General features: G+C 41.1%; 1 protein-coding gene across 3 annotated transcripts in view; it reads right to left on the reverse strand.

Annotated features, from left to right (window-relative positions):
* GSTCD (glutathione S-transferase C-terminal domain containing) overlaps positions 1-14,816 on the reverse strand; it is a 133,398-nt gene that overhangs the window by 76,622 nt on the left and 41,960 nt on the right. For 2 of the 3 annotated variants that reach the window (XM_089778047.1, XM_075929687.2), the window contains exon 6: positions 2,099-2,161. The exons of the other annotated variant lie outside the window; for it this stretch is intronic. In XM_089778047.1, coding sequence (XP_089634173.1) covers positions 2,099-2,161 — 63 coding nt within the window. The remainder of the gene's footprint in view (positions 1-2,098; positions 2,162-14,816) is intronic. 3 annotated transcript variants of the gene reach the window in all.

Raw genomic sequence — 14,816 nt, forward strand, 5'->3', positions numbered from 1 at the left:
CAGACTTTGTCATAAGTAATTCAGAGTTTGAAAGAAAATCTGTCTCTGAATTTTTAACAAAGACTAAGGTAAATGGAAAAAAAATGTATGTGCAGGTATTTGCATAATGCTTGTACTTAAAGCACATATTACACTTACATTTATGGCATAAGCATCAAAGTACAAATCAAGTATATTTTCAAAAGGCTTTGTAGTATGAAATTTGTTTTACTTCAACACAATGGAGTATGTAATTCATAAGCTCCTGACCAAATTTTAATCAACAGCCTAAACCTATTGGTATTGTTACTATTAAGTTTTGTGCAAGGACTTTTCAACAGATAGAAACTCATGTCAGCTATGAATACTTTCTACATAAGGAGAATAAAGTACCAAAATGAAATCTTTTGGAGAAAGACTTCCTGCCTTTCTCAAAGAAACAGTCTAATGTTAACAGAATATATATATATTTTAGTTACTGTCATTATAGTAAAGAATCAGGACAATTACATATATTAAAAGCAAACAATAGCTTTACAAATAACTTCTTTTTTAGGTGTTAAAGTATTAAATAAAGGAGTCAAATAGAACTTCATTAATCCAATAAAGAGTGCAGAAAAATAAAATAAAAGGGGTCACTGTTAAAAATATAATGTACTGACAATTCAAAAATTGCTCTGGATATTCCAGGTTCTTTTATTCTGAACTGGGGAATCTGAAAGCCCCCCCTCCACCCACCCACAGAGTGCAGTGTTTCATAATGTTTTTGCTATACAGGCAGTCCCCGGGTTACGTACAAGATAGGGACTGTAGGTTTGTTCTTAAGTTGAATCTGTATGTAAGTCAGAACTGGCGTCCAGATTCAGCCGCTGCTGAAACTGACCGCCAGTTCCGACTTACATACAGAATCAACTTAAGAACCCCAAGCGCCCCCAAGTCAGCTGCTGCTGAAACTGATCAGCAGCTGATTCCAGGAAGCCCGGGGCAGAGCAACTCTGCCTCGGGCTTCCTGTAGTCAGCGCTGGTCAGTTTCAGCAGCAGCTGACTTGGGGACGCCTGGGGCAGAGCAGCTGGGGTGCTGCCGGGTTGGTCCAGTAGCGCCCAGAGTGGCGCTGCGGGACCAACTGGCAGCGCCCCAGCTGCTCTGCCACAGGCGTCCGGAGAAAAGCCCAGTCTGCTGGTGGGGGGGGGGGGGGGGGGGGGTGTACTAGCAGACCAGGAAGACTACCAGCAGACCAGGAAGATGCGAGCGGCGGACCGAGACGCACCGTGGTCCCGCCACCTGGGTCCTCCGCGGCTTTGCTCCCCGTCTCCCTGGTCTGCTAGAGACCAGCAGACCAGGGAGACGGGGAGCAAAGCCTCTGAGGACGCCAGCAGCGGGACAGCCGCGGGGCGTCTGGGCTGTCCCGCTGCCGGCTTCCCCGAGGCTTTGCAAAGCCGCGGGGGGGCTCAGGCACGCCTGGGCTGCTCCGCTGCCTGCTTCCCCGAGGCTTTGCAAAGCCCCTCCGTGGCTTTGCTCCACGTCTTCCTGGTCTGCAGACCAGGGAGACGCGGAGAAAGCCCCAGAGTACACGGGCGGCAGGACCGCGAGGTCCCGCAGTCCGTGTCCTCTGGGGCGAGCCCCGTTCGTAACTGCGGATCTGACATAAGTCAGATCCGCGTAAGTCGGGGACTGCCTGTACAATTTTTTTATAGTTCAGTAAAACAAACAATAGAAAAATCCAAATTTTTTCTCAGGCTATAAATACATTTACATTAATAATTATTTCATAACCTATTGAACAAATAATTAAACATGTTAATATAGTAGTTAAATAATTATCATAGCATGCCCACATCACAGAAATAATAAGTTCTCTGAACTATAATCAAAATTCTCAAACTCCAGCTTGGTATATAGAATCCTGCATGAATATAAAATGTGTACCTACATCCGTTCTGCAAACTTGATCCACAGACAAACTGGATATCTGCAGATATGCAGGGCTCTACCTATAGGAGAGCCTGTTCATGCTCTCAGTGAAGTAAACTGCAATTTCACTAGATAAAATATTAAAATGTAAGAGGTGTCTACCCCCTTCAATGCACGGCCATGAAACTCTTAACAAAATTATATTACCTTTAACCAAAACTTTCACAAATTCTTCCGCATATTTCAGATATGGATGCATCATAATGCATGCTGAAAATAAAATAAAATAAAATGATCAAGATTTTAGCTACTACCTACAATAAGGTTAATGCCAAAAACTTCTTTTGAAACAAAAGTGAAGAAATCATAAAAACAATTAAAATGCCCAACACTGCTACTAACACTGGCTACCTCAGGAGAGAGAACGAGAGAGAGGCCCACGATTGGAATTAGAGACTGCTGTATTCTCTCTCTCCTTTCAAATAGCCCTTCCAGGACAGAGGGGAAGTGAGTACTGAAATACAGCAAGGAAGATATGAGAGAGACAGAGAACACTGCAACCCTCAACAACAACAAAACGGCAGCTACTCTTATTAAAATGTGGCATGTCTTTTGGAGAATTCTTCATCTGCCCAGATGTTGTTTTCCATTCATCTCTGTACTAACAGCTTGGCATTCAAATAGATCTTGCTGCCCTCTAGTGGCTAGTGAAGATATATAATCTATAAAAATTTATTCACTAAGACTCATGAAAAGTTAAAAAAAACACCCACCTTTGATTTGTCATTCAGATTGGAGAATTCATATTTTTCTCTTGATTCTATTTAAAAATAAACTGTGCACAGTTGGAGACTATATCAACAGGATTCAGGAAGCCTGAAGCCTTTTCTAAAAAAAAAAAGGAGTGCTTCAGGCATTACAACAAAAATACAGAGAATGACTACCCTCAGATAGCTGTTGCATGGATAAATGAAAGGATTACATGAATATACTTGCATTTACCACATCATCTGGAAAACAAAGTTTAAACAAGCCAGGAAAAAATTGAAGAGTCCAAAGAAAAAATGTTTGTGTAAAGACTTCTTGTGCTGGTAATTAAATTTAGTATGCCAGCCTATAAATCACGATTCCTCGTGAAATACCCACAGCCGAAAGTGTCATAGGGTGACAAAACATTATGTCTAAAAGAAAGGAGAGACAGAATAATGTTGGGCTAAGTTACAGTGTTAACTACAAAATATCAGTAAAGTTGGACTTGAAAATCTGATGAGAAACTAACCAAAAATCCTTAGGAAAAACAGGAAATCACTTAACACTGTGATATTTACTGCTGTAAACAGAAAAGAGCTATGAAGTGGGCAAAATAATTCATTTAAAATGAACACTGATGGTGCAATATTTTCAATTACATTTTACAGCATCCAGAACACTCGTCATTACTACATTACAGAAGAAACTAATCAGCTTTTTCACCAGATGATAAATAGTACAGGTTGCACCTCCCAAATCCAGGATTCTCTCATCCAGCAACCTCCATAGTCCAGCATGAGCATGTATGTTCTGGGATGAGAGCGCCCCAAGATAGAAGAGCCAGCAGCTGGGAACCCTGTGCACCCCTACAAGTCTGCTAGCAGTGGGGCTGCAAGAGCACGATCAGGACCGTCTGCTGCCCAACAGCAGGGCTGGAACCACAGCAGCCCAAGAGGGAAGCCTGGACAAACCACGTCAGCCTGGGAGGTGGCAGCATGACTGAGCCTGCCAGGGGTCGGACCTGCAGCCGCAGCAGCCCAAGAGGAAAAGTCAGCCATGGCAGCCCAGCAGAATCAGCGCAGCCATGTGTGCCTAGCAGCATGAGTGGAGCTGCAGCAGCCCAGTTAAGCAACCTGCCATTCGGCAGTGGAGCTGGAGCTACCCAGCTGTCTGGCAGCGGACCAAGGACTAGGGTTGGCCTGCAGACAGCCAAGCTGGGCTGAAGGAGCTGGCAGTGGGGAGAGGCAGTAGGCTGAGGGGGCTGGTGTCAGGAGACCTCCCATTGTCTGGAAAATTCCTTAATCCAGGATGGGTCTGGTCCTGAGGATGCTGGAAGAGAGAGGTCCAATGTGTATATTCCAAATCTTTTGAAACAAAAAAGATATAGAAAAATAAAGGCTTTAAACATGATATTTTTACTAGCAACAATAATATTCAGATACTTATATGGTGTTAATCACCAGTATCTGCATACCTTGTGCAAGTTAAAATGAAGCTTATGTAAAATATTGAAGGTCATATCCTAATCCTGAAATGGCCATTGAGTGCAATGGTATAACGGTATCACCTGAAATGTGCAGACAACTTAAGTGAGTTCATGCTCCCATAAGAGAACACCCCAGTCAAACTGTATGTTAAAATTTTTTTCCACAGTTTAAAAAAAGCCAGAAGATTATAAATATATCCCAAATAACAAAATCCAATTAAAGGAATCTTGAACTACACAGGATATTGACATAAAAATCAGTTTTCTGTAAACTAAAAAGCCTGCTACGTAATCATCAAACTGCAACAAGAATGCTCACGTCTACTACTGGAAAGTGTCTCGATGGCTGGCAAGTTAGAAAGTAGCAAGGCCTAGCTACATAATCATTACACTCTATAATCACTTCCCAGATCATTTGCCCCATTCTGTCAAGATCACATGACCCACTCTGATTAGCTGATCCAACCCAAAGGCTAAGACGGTAGGGGAGAGCATTAGGTCTCCATGAGCCAGTTAGCGGAAAACTGGGGAAGAGGATATTCACTGGATGTAAGTAAATGACTCAGCAGTGATAAAAGATTTACAATTGTATACATGTGTGTATACAATTGGTGAGGAAGCATGCCTAACAACTGGTGCCTTCATTCTGGCTTTATACATACAGTACTTTGTCAGATTTTAGATCTCTTCTGATTATAGACTTTTCACTTCTTGCAGCATTCGATGGAAGTGCAGTTCTGAAGGTCAGAGAATTGCTGATTTGGTCTAAGAACCTTACTGAGGAAGTAAGGCATGAACAAGACTACATCTTCGTAGGTCTTACTACACTATTCCAGCTGGACGACATATGGCGCCAATGCTATGAAATTACAGTAATGCCAAAAAGGCCCTGCTGAGAACAATCAAAGATTTCATTAGTAGTATACTGTCTCCTTAAGAGTAGGATTTCTGCTCTGGATAAAGAAACCTAAAAAAGAACGTTTACCCCTTCTTTTCTACAAGTTTACACACTTCTGCATGTTGCTGTTCAGCTGTACCAAGGCAGCATCATGTTAATGAAGTTGGGAGACAGAAAACTGTGAGGCCAACTCATATAGCAAGCTGTTGTCATATTTCAGCCATACGCAGTAAATAGCCTCTTTGCAGAACAGATTTGTTATTTTCCCTAATCTTGGTATTTCCAATCACCAGACTCCTGGAATAAGTCTTTCTTTCCCTGGCCAATATCCTCTGCATCAACTGAGTCAGGTTCTCGCTGCATTGCAAAGGCAGGGCTAGGCCAGCCAGCAAACCCTGTTCCTTTATATATTTGGCATAAAAGACTCCTTAAAATAATTATGAGTACACTAATTCCAATAAGAACTAACTCAAATACTGTAATCACATTTTGGGACATAGAGCCTTTGAAATGTGCAAGGAACAATGCAATTTAGAGTATGAAACATATGAACTTGTATAGGGGACAGAGAAGGACAACAAAAGCCAGCAGGCATACTGGAACTATAACAGCACCATCCAAAAGAGGAACAAAATACAGGACTATGTAGCACTTTAAAGACTAACAAGATGGTGGGTCTGGCCCACGAAAGCTCATCATCTAATAAACCATCTTGTTAGTCTTTAAAGTGCTACATAGTCCTGTATTTTGTTTCAGCTACACCAGACTAACACGGCTACATTTCTATCACTATCCAAAAGAGGTTCATTAGTCAATCCCACATCATACATGCGATAAAATCTAATATTAAATCTACTAAATTATATCAAAACGAAATAAAAATATTTTTCTTTATTATATTTTCCTCCTTATATTTGCTGTATTGTATGTTATGTTGCCCTAGCAGGTGGAATTGTAATGTATGTATTTAAGATCAGAGATCAGATTTCTGAGAGAACTTTGACTCTGAATGTCTTCTGTTGAGACTAAAATTTTACTAATTTAATCTTATACTAATACAGGGATTTTTTTCCTTATGTAAAATCCAGATTTATGAATTTTACTGACAAACAACCAGAAATAGTTTATTACCCTGGGAGAAGCCCTGAAAAAGTGCTCCTATAGAAAAGGAAATGTGTCACTCGCACAACAGGAACTGAAGAAATGAAACTCCAGTAATGAGAAAGCTTGAATAATTCAGAGACCTCAGAAATGCCAGCAGCAGCTAATAAAAGCATCATCACATCATCAGGCACTAAATAAAGAAAGTCATCATTCAGCAAGAAAGGTAGCCACTAACCATGTGAAAAATACCATTCTTACCAACTAATCTAGAAATACAATACACTGTGTACAAAAACACTGAACAAATTAAGTGAACCAAAGGCTGGAGATAAACAACAGACTATTTGTTTAACATTTATCAAATATTTATGAGGAGGATGCTGAAGATAAGAAGTTTATGAACCAGAGCAAAGACTGAGCTGTAGTTTTAAAAAAATCTCCTGGCTATCTCTGAATTCACATTCCCCCGTTTATTTTGGGGGGAGGATATTATTCTTAGTGTTCTTATAATACAAAACTAAAGAGCTGAGAGAAAATTGAACTTTTAGAAGTAGATTTACAAACCTGTGATAAAAGCAATATGGTAAATAATAGGGATGCTAAACTGCCTTTCTTTGTAAACATGTAACCACTCAATTTACACACTGGAGGGGGAAAAGAAGGAAGCAGCTCTGCAGGAGCCTGTGCGTGTGGGGAGCCACCTTAAAGTCTGATCCCTGAAACCACTGACTGACACCAGCGCCTCCCCGCACCACGTACTGCTGATAAAGAGGCAGCAACATGACGGGGGGAGAGGAGGAAAGGAGGGACCAAGTGGCTCTTTATTAGGTTTGACAGATGTCCGATTTTGAACTGGACAGTCCAGTATTTGAGCTTTCTGTTCGGGAAACAAACTGAGGAAATATAAATGTCCATTATTTTCTAAATAAGTTGTAATGTAGATTGTGATGTAATGTCAAGTGTGTCTGGTATTTTTGTTGAAACCATCTGGCAACCCTACTCTTTATAGAGCCAGTATGCATGTCGAGCCAGCTCTCTGCGAGAACCAGCTCCCGCCTGCTCCCCCATCTCCTTGCTGCTGTCTCTGATATAGAGGCAGCAGCGCCAGGGTGGGAGGCAGGGGCCTTGCATGCAATCATGAAAGTTAACCCAGGAGCCCAAAGTTATGGGTTAACCATTTAAATGTGTACACTGTGACATCCCTAATACAGTAAAACTCCAATAGTCGGGCATCCAATAGTCCGGCACTCCTGATAGTCCAGCATCAAAATGGCAAGAGCCTAGTAAGTGAGCTTCAGCAAAAAATGAGTCACAAGGTAACAGCGGCAGCAGCTGAACTGAGCAAAAAGGGTAAAAAAGGCTTAAAAAAACTAAAACATGACAGTACGTACAATAAAAAGGGTTAAGAACACTTTATATACAGTATATAATGTAGACAGTATATATATAACCATCTTATAGTACCTCCCGATAGTCCGGCATATCTGATAATCCGGCACCACCTAGGTCCCATAGGTTCCGGATTATCGGAAGTCTACTGTACTGACAAGCACTCGGTTACAAACTCTTGACCTGCCAAAGGCCAGAGGTGGGGCACAATATGCAACAAAGTTCCAAAATGAAAGATAACTAAAATTCTGAGGAATCATTCCTTAAGGGTAAATAAAATAATGGAAACAGAGGTGAAAAGAGTAACTTCAGATGTAAATGATTTTCAATAATAAAAGTGAAGGGACAAAAAATGTGTGTAGACCACAGGTAACCTGGCGATCTGAAATGATGGATATCTGCAAAGTATGGTTACAGAAAGGGCTGATGAAGAATTTGTCATGTTGGATGCATCTTTCCTAGGATGATAGACTGAGTTTTCCTGACCTCAGACTAGAAAAATGAAACGCAACTGTATGTTGGTTCAGGCTTTTAAAATAAGTAAGTGTGAACCTGAACTTCAGCAGCAGGGAAAGAGGTTAATGAGAAGCAGTTCTTCGTTCATTTAAGCTTCACTTGGATTCTTACACATATGGTTTGCAGGCAAAGAACTGTCTGATATGGAAAAATCAGTTACAGAAGGATGGAGTTCCTGCTTTTAGGATGCCTGAGATGGAGAAATGCTAGTAAAACTTTAAAAACAAACCTTCAAAGCCCTTCAAAAGTTCTGACAGGCTTGCAAGGGAAATAAAAGAAACACTTGAAAGTTCTCTAACCCTTTTTTATAGAATAAATAACTTCCTGGATCTCATTTAAGGGGCACTGTTGGATTTTTTTAAAAGCAAAGCATCACAATTTAAACTCTGCTGCTGTAAACTTGCTGTTGATTGGAAGGAATTTTAATAAATGATTAATACCTTTATGTACTATCTGCTCTGAAAGCCTCTCCTATGTCTAACTTGTGCTAAAGATAATGCCAAAATAAAATAGTTTAATCTGTGACAATAAGTGGAATTACTATAGTATGTGACATATCATGAACTCTGATATCAAAAAAGGAACTTGAAAGTGTTATCATTACTATATGCCACAGATCTTTAGATTATTATTGACAATGAACATATAACATGTTTGCTGCTAATCAATTTTGTGAACACTTACAAAACAACTTTAGTAGGTATCCAAAAGTCACCAGCATTTAATAGACTAATTTTTTTCAATTAACTCTGTAACACTCTCTGTCAGGGTTAGTAAAGCAATCCTGTCAACAGAAGTCCCTTGGAAGACTTATACACACATTTCAAATGCATCTGAGAGTTGAGGAATGTGACTTGAATCAGGTTTCAGAACCTGAATTCAAAGCTCACAGAAGCTTATGAAATGATTTTCAGACACACGTTCTCACATGAAAACACCAAAAAAAATCTCCTTTGCTAACAAGCCTTAACTGAAATTGTTTTACCACTTCCGAATTTTACTTACACAGGTTTATTTTCAGCTACTTATTAGAAGTAGTAGCAGATACCTGTTTAAATGTAAATATCCAAACCCAAAACTGCAGGTATAAATAGGTACAAATTGAACCTCTCTAGTGTAACACCCTTAGGACCTGACCAGCGCTGAATCAGAGAATTTGCTGAACCACAGTAGGTCAATACTGTAGTGAGTGGGTCTCTTTATTTTTATTTCACCAAGACGAATACATGGAACAAAAGCACTTGGAGTGCTGCTTATTAATGTATAACTGTACTGATACACCCTAATTAAGCCTATGCCTGGCCAAGGCTTATCAGCTCTCTTCATAACAAAGTGTTAGTATTGTTACTCAGTTTTGCTGTATTAGCACAAGGAAATAAGTAGATAAAGCATAAAAAACATGCTTATGCTTAACAGAATTTCCAGCACTTCCACTGCTTGTTGATCTCTTTGGGGGTAATTTAGAGCTAAGTAAAAACACAGAACATTGAGAGCCAGGACTGGTGGCTATAAATAAACTTGGCCACAACCACAATAAAAGGACATCTGACTAACAAAAATAATGCTGGACCACAGATGTTGCCAGACCAGAGAATGCCAGATTAGAGAGGTTCAACCTGTAATTAGAATAAATGGACAGAAGCTATTTACTTCAGATGAGAATTTGGCCCTATGGGTGCTAAACTAATTAAAATGTCTACAAAATGACTCTTAGGTTTATTTATTTTTCTCTCCTATCTTCTCTCTTTTGCATTATTTCTTCCATTACTCTAGATTTTTACCAGATAATAACTGGAGGCAGAATGGATATTCTTCAAAGTATTTGGGATTGGTCAGTGACTGAGGCTATTATATTGCCTGAAGACATCTCCTTGCACAAATTTGGTTTACAGTCAATATAGCAACAATATGAACTGACATTAAGATAACAATAATCTAGAATCAAAGTGAAGTTCCACATAAGCGAAAGATAGTTCAACTAGGGTGCGTCTAGACTGGAAAGATTTTGCCAGCTGTCTACACTGGCCGCTTGAATTTCCGCAAGAGCACTGACTTTCTAATGTAAGAATTCAGTGCTTCTTGTGCAAATACTTTGACGCTCTTGCTCAGGGATAAGCCCTCTTGTGCAAGAATACTTGCGCAAGAGGGCCAGTGTAGACAGGCACCTTAATTTTTTGCGCAAGAAAGCCAGATGACTAAAATGGCCATCAGAGCTTTCTTGCGCAAAAGTGTGTCTATACTGGGCATGGATGCTTTTGCAGAAAAGCACTTTTTGCGCAAAAGCATCCGTGCCAATCTAGACGCTCTTTAGCGGAAATACTTTTAACGGAAAAACTTTTCCGTTAAAAGTATTTCTGCAAAATCATGCCAGTCTATATGCAGACCTAAGGTAGAAGTCAGTTGACACCAACACAAGTTTTTCCATCTATTCCAGTAGATGATGATCAGGTCTGTGAGTACTAAGAAAAGGATTAGAAGTATGCCAAGGTTCAGCCTTAGCAAATTAAAGAGCCTCAGTACCTTTTCTGTTGAAATATCAGACTAAATTAAAGTGATCCCATACTTCAGAATACAGGCAGTCCCTGGGTTACGTACAAGATAGGGACTGTAGGTTTGTTCTTAAGTTGAATCTGTATGTAAGTCGGAACTGGCGTCCAGATTCAGCCGCTGCTGAAACTGATCAGTTTCAACAGCGGCTGAATCTGGACGCCAGTTCTGACTTACATACAGATTCAACTTAAGAACCCCAGGCATCCCCAAGTCAGCCGCTGCTGAAACTGATCAGCGGCTGATTCCAGGAAGTCAGCCACTGGTCAGTTTCAGCAGCGGCTGACTTGGGGACACCTGGGGCAGAGCAGCTGGGGTGCTGCTGGGTTGGTCCAGTAGCGCCGCCTCTCCACGGCGCTACTGGACCAACCCAGCAGCACCCCAGCTGCTCTGCCCCGCCCCAGGCGTCCTGATTCAGCCGCTGCTGAAACTGACCAGCAGTGGCTGAATCAGGACGCCTGGGGTAGAGCAGCTGGGGTGCTGCCGGGTTGGTCCAGTGGTGTCCAGAGTGGCGCTACGGGACCAACCGGCAGCGCCCCAGCTGCTGTACCACAGGAGTCCGGAGCAAAGCGGCGGAACACAGGGGCAGCGGGACAGCCCAGATGCGCCGTGGCTATCCTACTGCCCTCGGGCTCCGTGGCTTTGCTCTGCTTTGCTCCCCGTCCCCCTGCAGACCAGGGGGACAGGGAGCAAAGCAGAGCAAAGCGGCGGAACACGCGGCCAGCCGACAGCCCAGACGCGTCTGGGCTGTCAGCTGGCCGCGTGCTCCGCGGCTTTGCTCTGTTTTGCTCCCCGTCCCCCTGCAGACCAGGGGGACAGGGAGCAAAGCAGAGCAAAGCGGCGGAACACGCGGCCAGCTGACAGCCCAGACGCGTCTGGGCTGTCAGCTGGCCGCGTGCTCCGCGGCTTTGCTCTGCTTCCCGTCCCCCTGGTCTGTAGACCAGGGGGGACGGGGAGCAAAGCGGCGGAACACGTGGGCAGCGGACAGCCCAGACGCGTCTGGGCTGTCGGCTGGCCGCGTGCTCCGCGGCTTTGCTCTGCTTTGCTCCCCGTCCCCCTGCAGATCAGGGGGACGGGGAGCAAAGCAGAGCAAAGCAGCGGAACACGTGGCCAGCTGACAGCCCAGACGCGTCTGCAGACCAGGGGGACGGGGAGCAAAGCAGAGCAAAGCTGCGGAGCACGCGGCCAGCGGACAGCCCAGACGCGTCTGGTCTGTCCGCTGCCCACGTGTTCCGCCGCTTTGCTTCCTCTCCCTGGTCTGCTGGAGACCAGGGAGAGGGAGGGCCCCGTTCGTAACTGCGGATCCGACATAAGTCGGATCCGCGTAACTCGGGGACTGCTTGTACTGAAGTCTAGCAATGGTCCTTGAGGAAAATATACTACTTAGATTCTTTTAATGGAATGTTAACTAGTACCATGAAGCCACATCTCCACGTTTCTGTCTGCTTGTTACCTACCAATGAATTTTTTAAATAACTTTTAAAAAATATTTCTAAATTAGAACACTTTAAACTATATATTTGTTATTTTGAATAATCGATACATGTGCTTTAACAGAACTAAAATATGTCTATTTACCAATTAGTAATCAATACTCATAAATCTATAAGTATATTATTTAATATTGTACTCCTTTCATGTTAACTATACCTTCAGTAGATCTTTTCCCATAAAATATCCAAATTAGAAGCATATTCTCCCATAGGTGAGATTAACCTTTATCTTGATTGCATAGCAAGAGCTCTTGATTTTCATTGTTTAATAAGGCAGCATAAAATTATGGTTTAAATCAAGATTAGATGTCCTTCTAATAAAATATATTCTAATTCAGCCACAAATTGGGCTGGGTGCAAGCATTACTCATTAATTTTTTACGGCCCATGTTATGCAGGGGGTTGGACTACATGACTTTATCCAAGCATAGAAGTCAAATTCTCTGATAACATAACTAGTGGAGTAATGCTAGCAGAAAATATCCCAGAGACTAAACTAAGCAGAGATGATTGTCTAATCTAGGTCCGATCTGAAGTACATCAGCACAGCAACAAAGCAATGTTGGGAATCTGGCATGGCTGCTGTGTCTGATGCATCTGCTCTGCTGTTAAACAGAGCCCTTCAGTCTCCAGGGTTTTTAATCTGACAATTTTAACATGCAATACATTCAATTTTTTAAATCACAACCTAAGAAAAAAGAAGTATGACTATTAATATTTATTTTGTTTTTATGGGCTACCTTTAAACAAAGAGTAAACCAAGAATTCATATGTCTTCACATAAACCTATTACATTCCTCCCCTGAACATTTTATTTAATTTTCAATATACTTCCTAAAACAAGATACCTCTATGTACTTTATTCAAAATACTGGAATATAAAGTTTCCCTTTGGAATCAGTCCTTACAGTGAGGATACATTTTGTGTATGCAGCAAAATAACTGATATAATGCTCTGTATTTGTAAAACAATTATGGAGGTCATTAAGTTTATGTCCATGAGAGCTGACCTCCAAGGAGAAAACAAATTGCTTTGCAATGCACTTGTAATGTTGTACCCCATATTCTTTACTGAAATAGGCCTACGAATATACCCAACTTGAATATGCCTTATGCAAAAATATTACTGGAAAACTTGTAATCCCCTGAATGTGTATATTCTATTTGTATGCATGTACCATTTCTGTATCTGAAATTAAGTATATTGACTGTAGATTTATTATCAATGTGTTCATGGTGAGTAAAGCCTATCAGGAACAACAATGAAGAAACCAGACACAGAATTAATAGTCCATTAGCAAGAGACAACTCTCGCAGCAGATATGCTACAAAGACATGTGCCCATGTCACCTGATGCTGGAATCCATCTTGAATATTGTACTTTTCCACAGGAGTGTAGGGAATTCAACAAAGGCTTCCTGCCCTAGGAAAATTCTATGCAAGACAAGGGAAGTAAACAATTATTATCTTTGGCTGGCTTTACAGACTGCCTCATCATCCCAAGAGAATACATTAAAACACCTGGAAATAAAATAAATGTAATGAGAGCATTGGAAAACTGCTGGAACCAGGTAGATAAGACATCTGTGGTCTGAGAAGGACTTTACCTGACATAAGGTCTATGGTGAGAAATTATGATCTGTAACAAGTTTTCTTAGGGTGCCTCTATACTGCACCTGTAGCTTGAAATAAGCTATGCAATTTGAGCTACAAAAATTGCATAGCTTATTTCAAGTCAATTTCAAAATAGCACTTATTTTGAAATAAGTTGCTATTCTGAAACATCCCTTACTCCTCGTGGAATAAGGTTTACAGGGACGTTGGAATAACAAGCCTGTTATATTTCAAAACTAGCAGAAATACCCAGCATCGCCCGGGGAAAATATAGTAAAAGATGTGATGAATGAACTACATCAATGACAGTAACATAGCATATTTTCTTGGAAATAATTTTCTCTTATATATTACTTTAAGAAATTACCATAGCTAGCGATGTGCTTACATAACGCATTTACATTTAGCTCATTTCTTGATAACAAAAGGTGTGGTGAATGAACTATGTAAATTACGTTAACATAACATTTTATTGGAAATACTTTTTCTTTAATCATAGGGAAAGGATCTCGTAGATGCAGTTTATGTGACACACTTAACAGAAGAGTCCAGCAAATGCCTATGATTAAGTGCTTCTAAAAGCCAATTTGAGGCTCTAGGGGCCCAATTGGGGCTCTGATTTCGAGATATAACCAATCCAGTTATTAAGTTAGGAAATCAGTAGTATCCATTCAACATTTGGTGTTCTGAGGAAGTGGGTCTGGCCCACGAAAGCTCATCACCTAATAAACCCTCTTCTTAGTCTTTAAAGTGCTACATAGTCCTGTTTTTTGTTTCAGCTACACCAGACTAACACGGCTACATTTCTATCACCACTCTGACAGAAGGCACTTTTCAAGCACTGTCATGTGACACTTTCGGCTTGCTCATTACTGATTTCACATTCTTACTGATCTAAGTATTGTATTACAGTTGCTATTTATATATGTCATGATTTGCTGAAGTGTTTTGCAATACATCCTCTAATCTTATCTGTACCACCTCCAACTTTATGTGCTCACTCCACCTTGTTATCCCATCCTTCTATTTTACTCCCAACAACTCTTATATCCTCTTACTTCTCCTCCTTCAAGCATCTTAGCCTTCTAGTAAATTCATATTTATTAGGCTAAAATGATCAATATGATG

Source organism: Pelodiscus sinensis, chromosome 4 (assembly GCF_052426305.1).
Source record: "Pelodiscus sinensis isolate ZL-2025 chromosome 4, ASM5242630v1, whole genome shotgun sequence".
Classification (NCBI taxonomy): Eukaryota; Metazoa; Chordata; order Testudines; family Trionychidae; genus Pelodiscus; species Pelodiscus sinensis.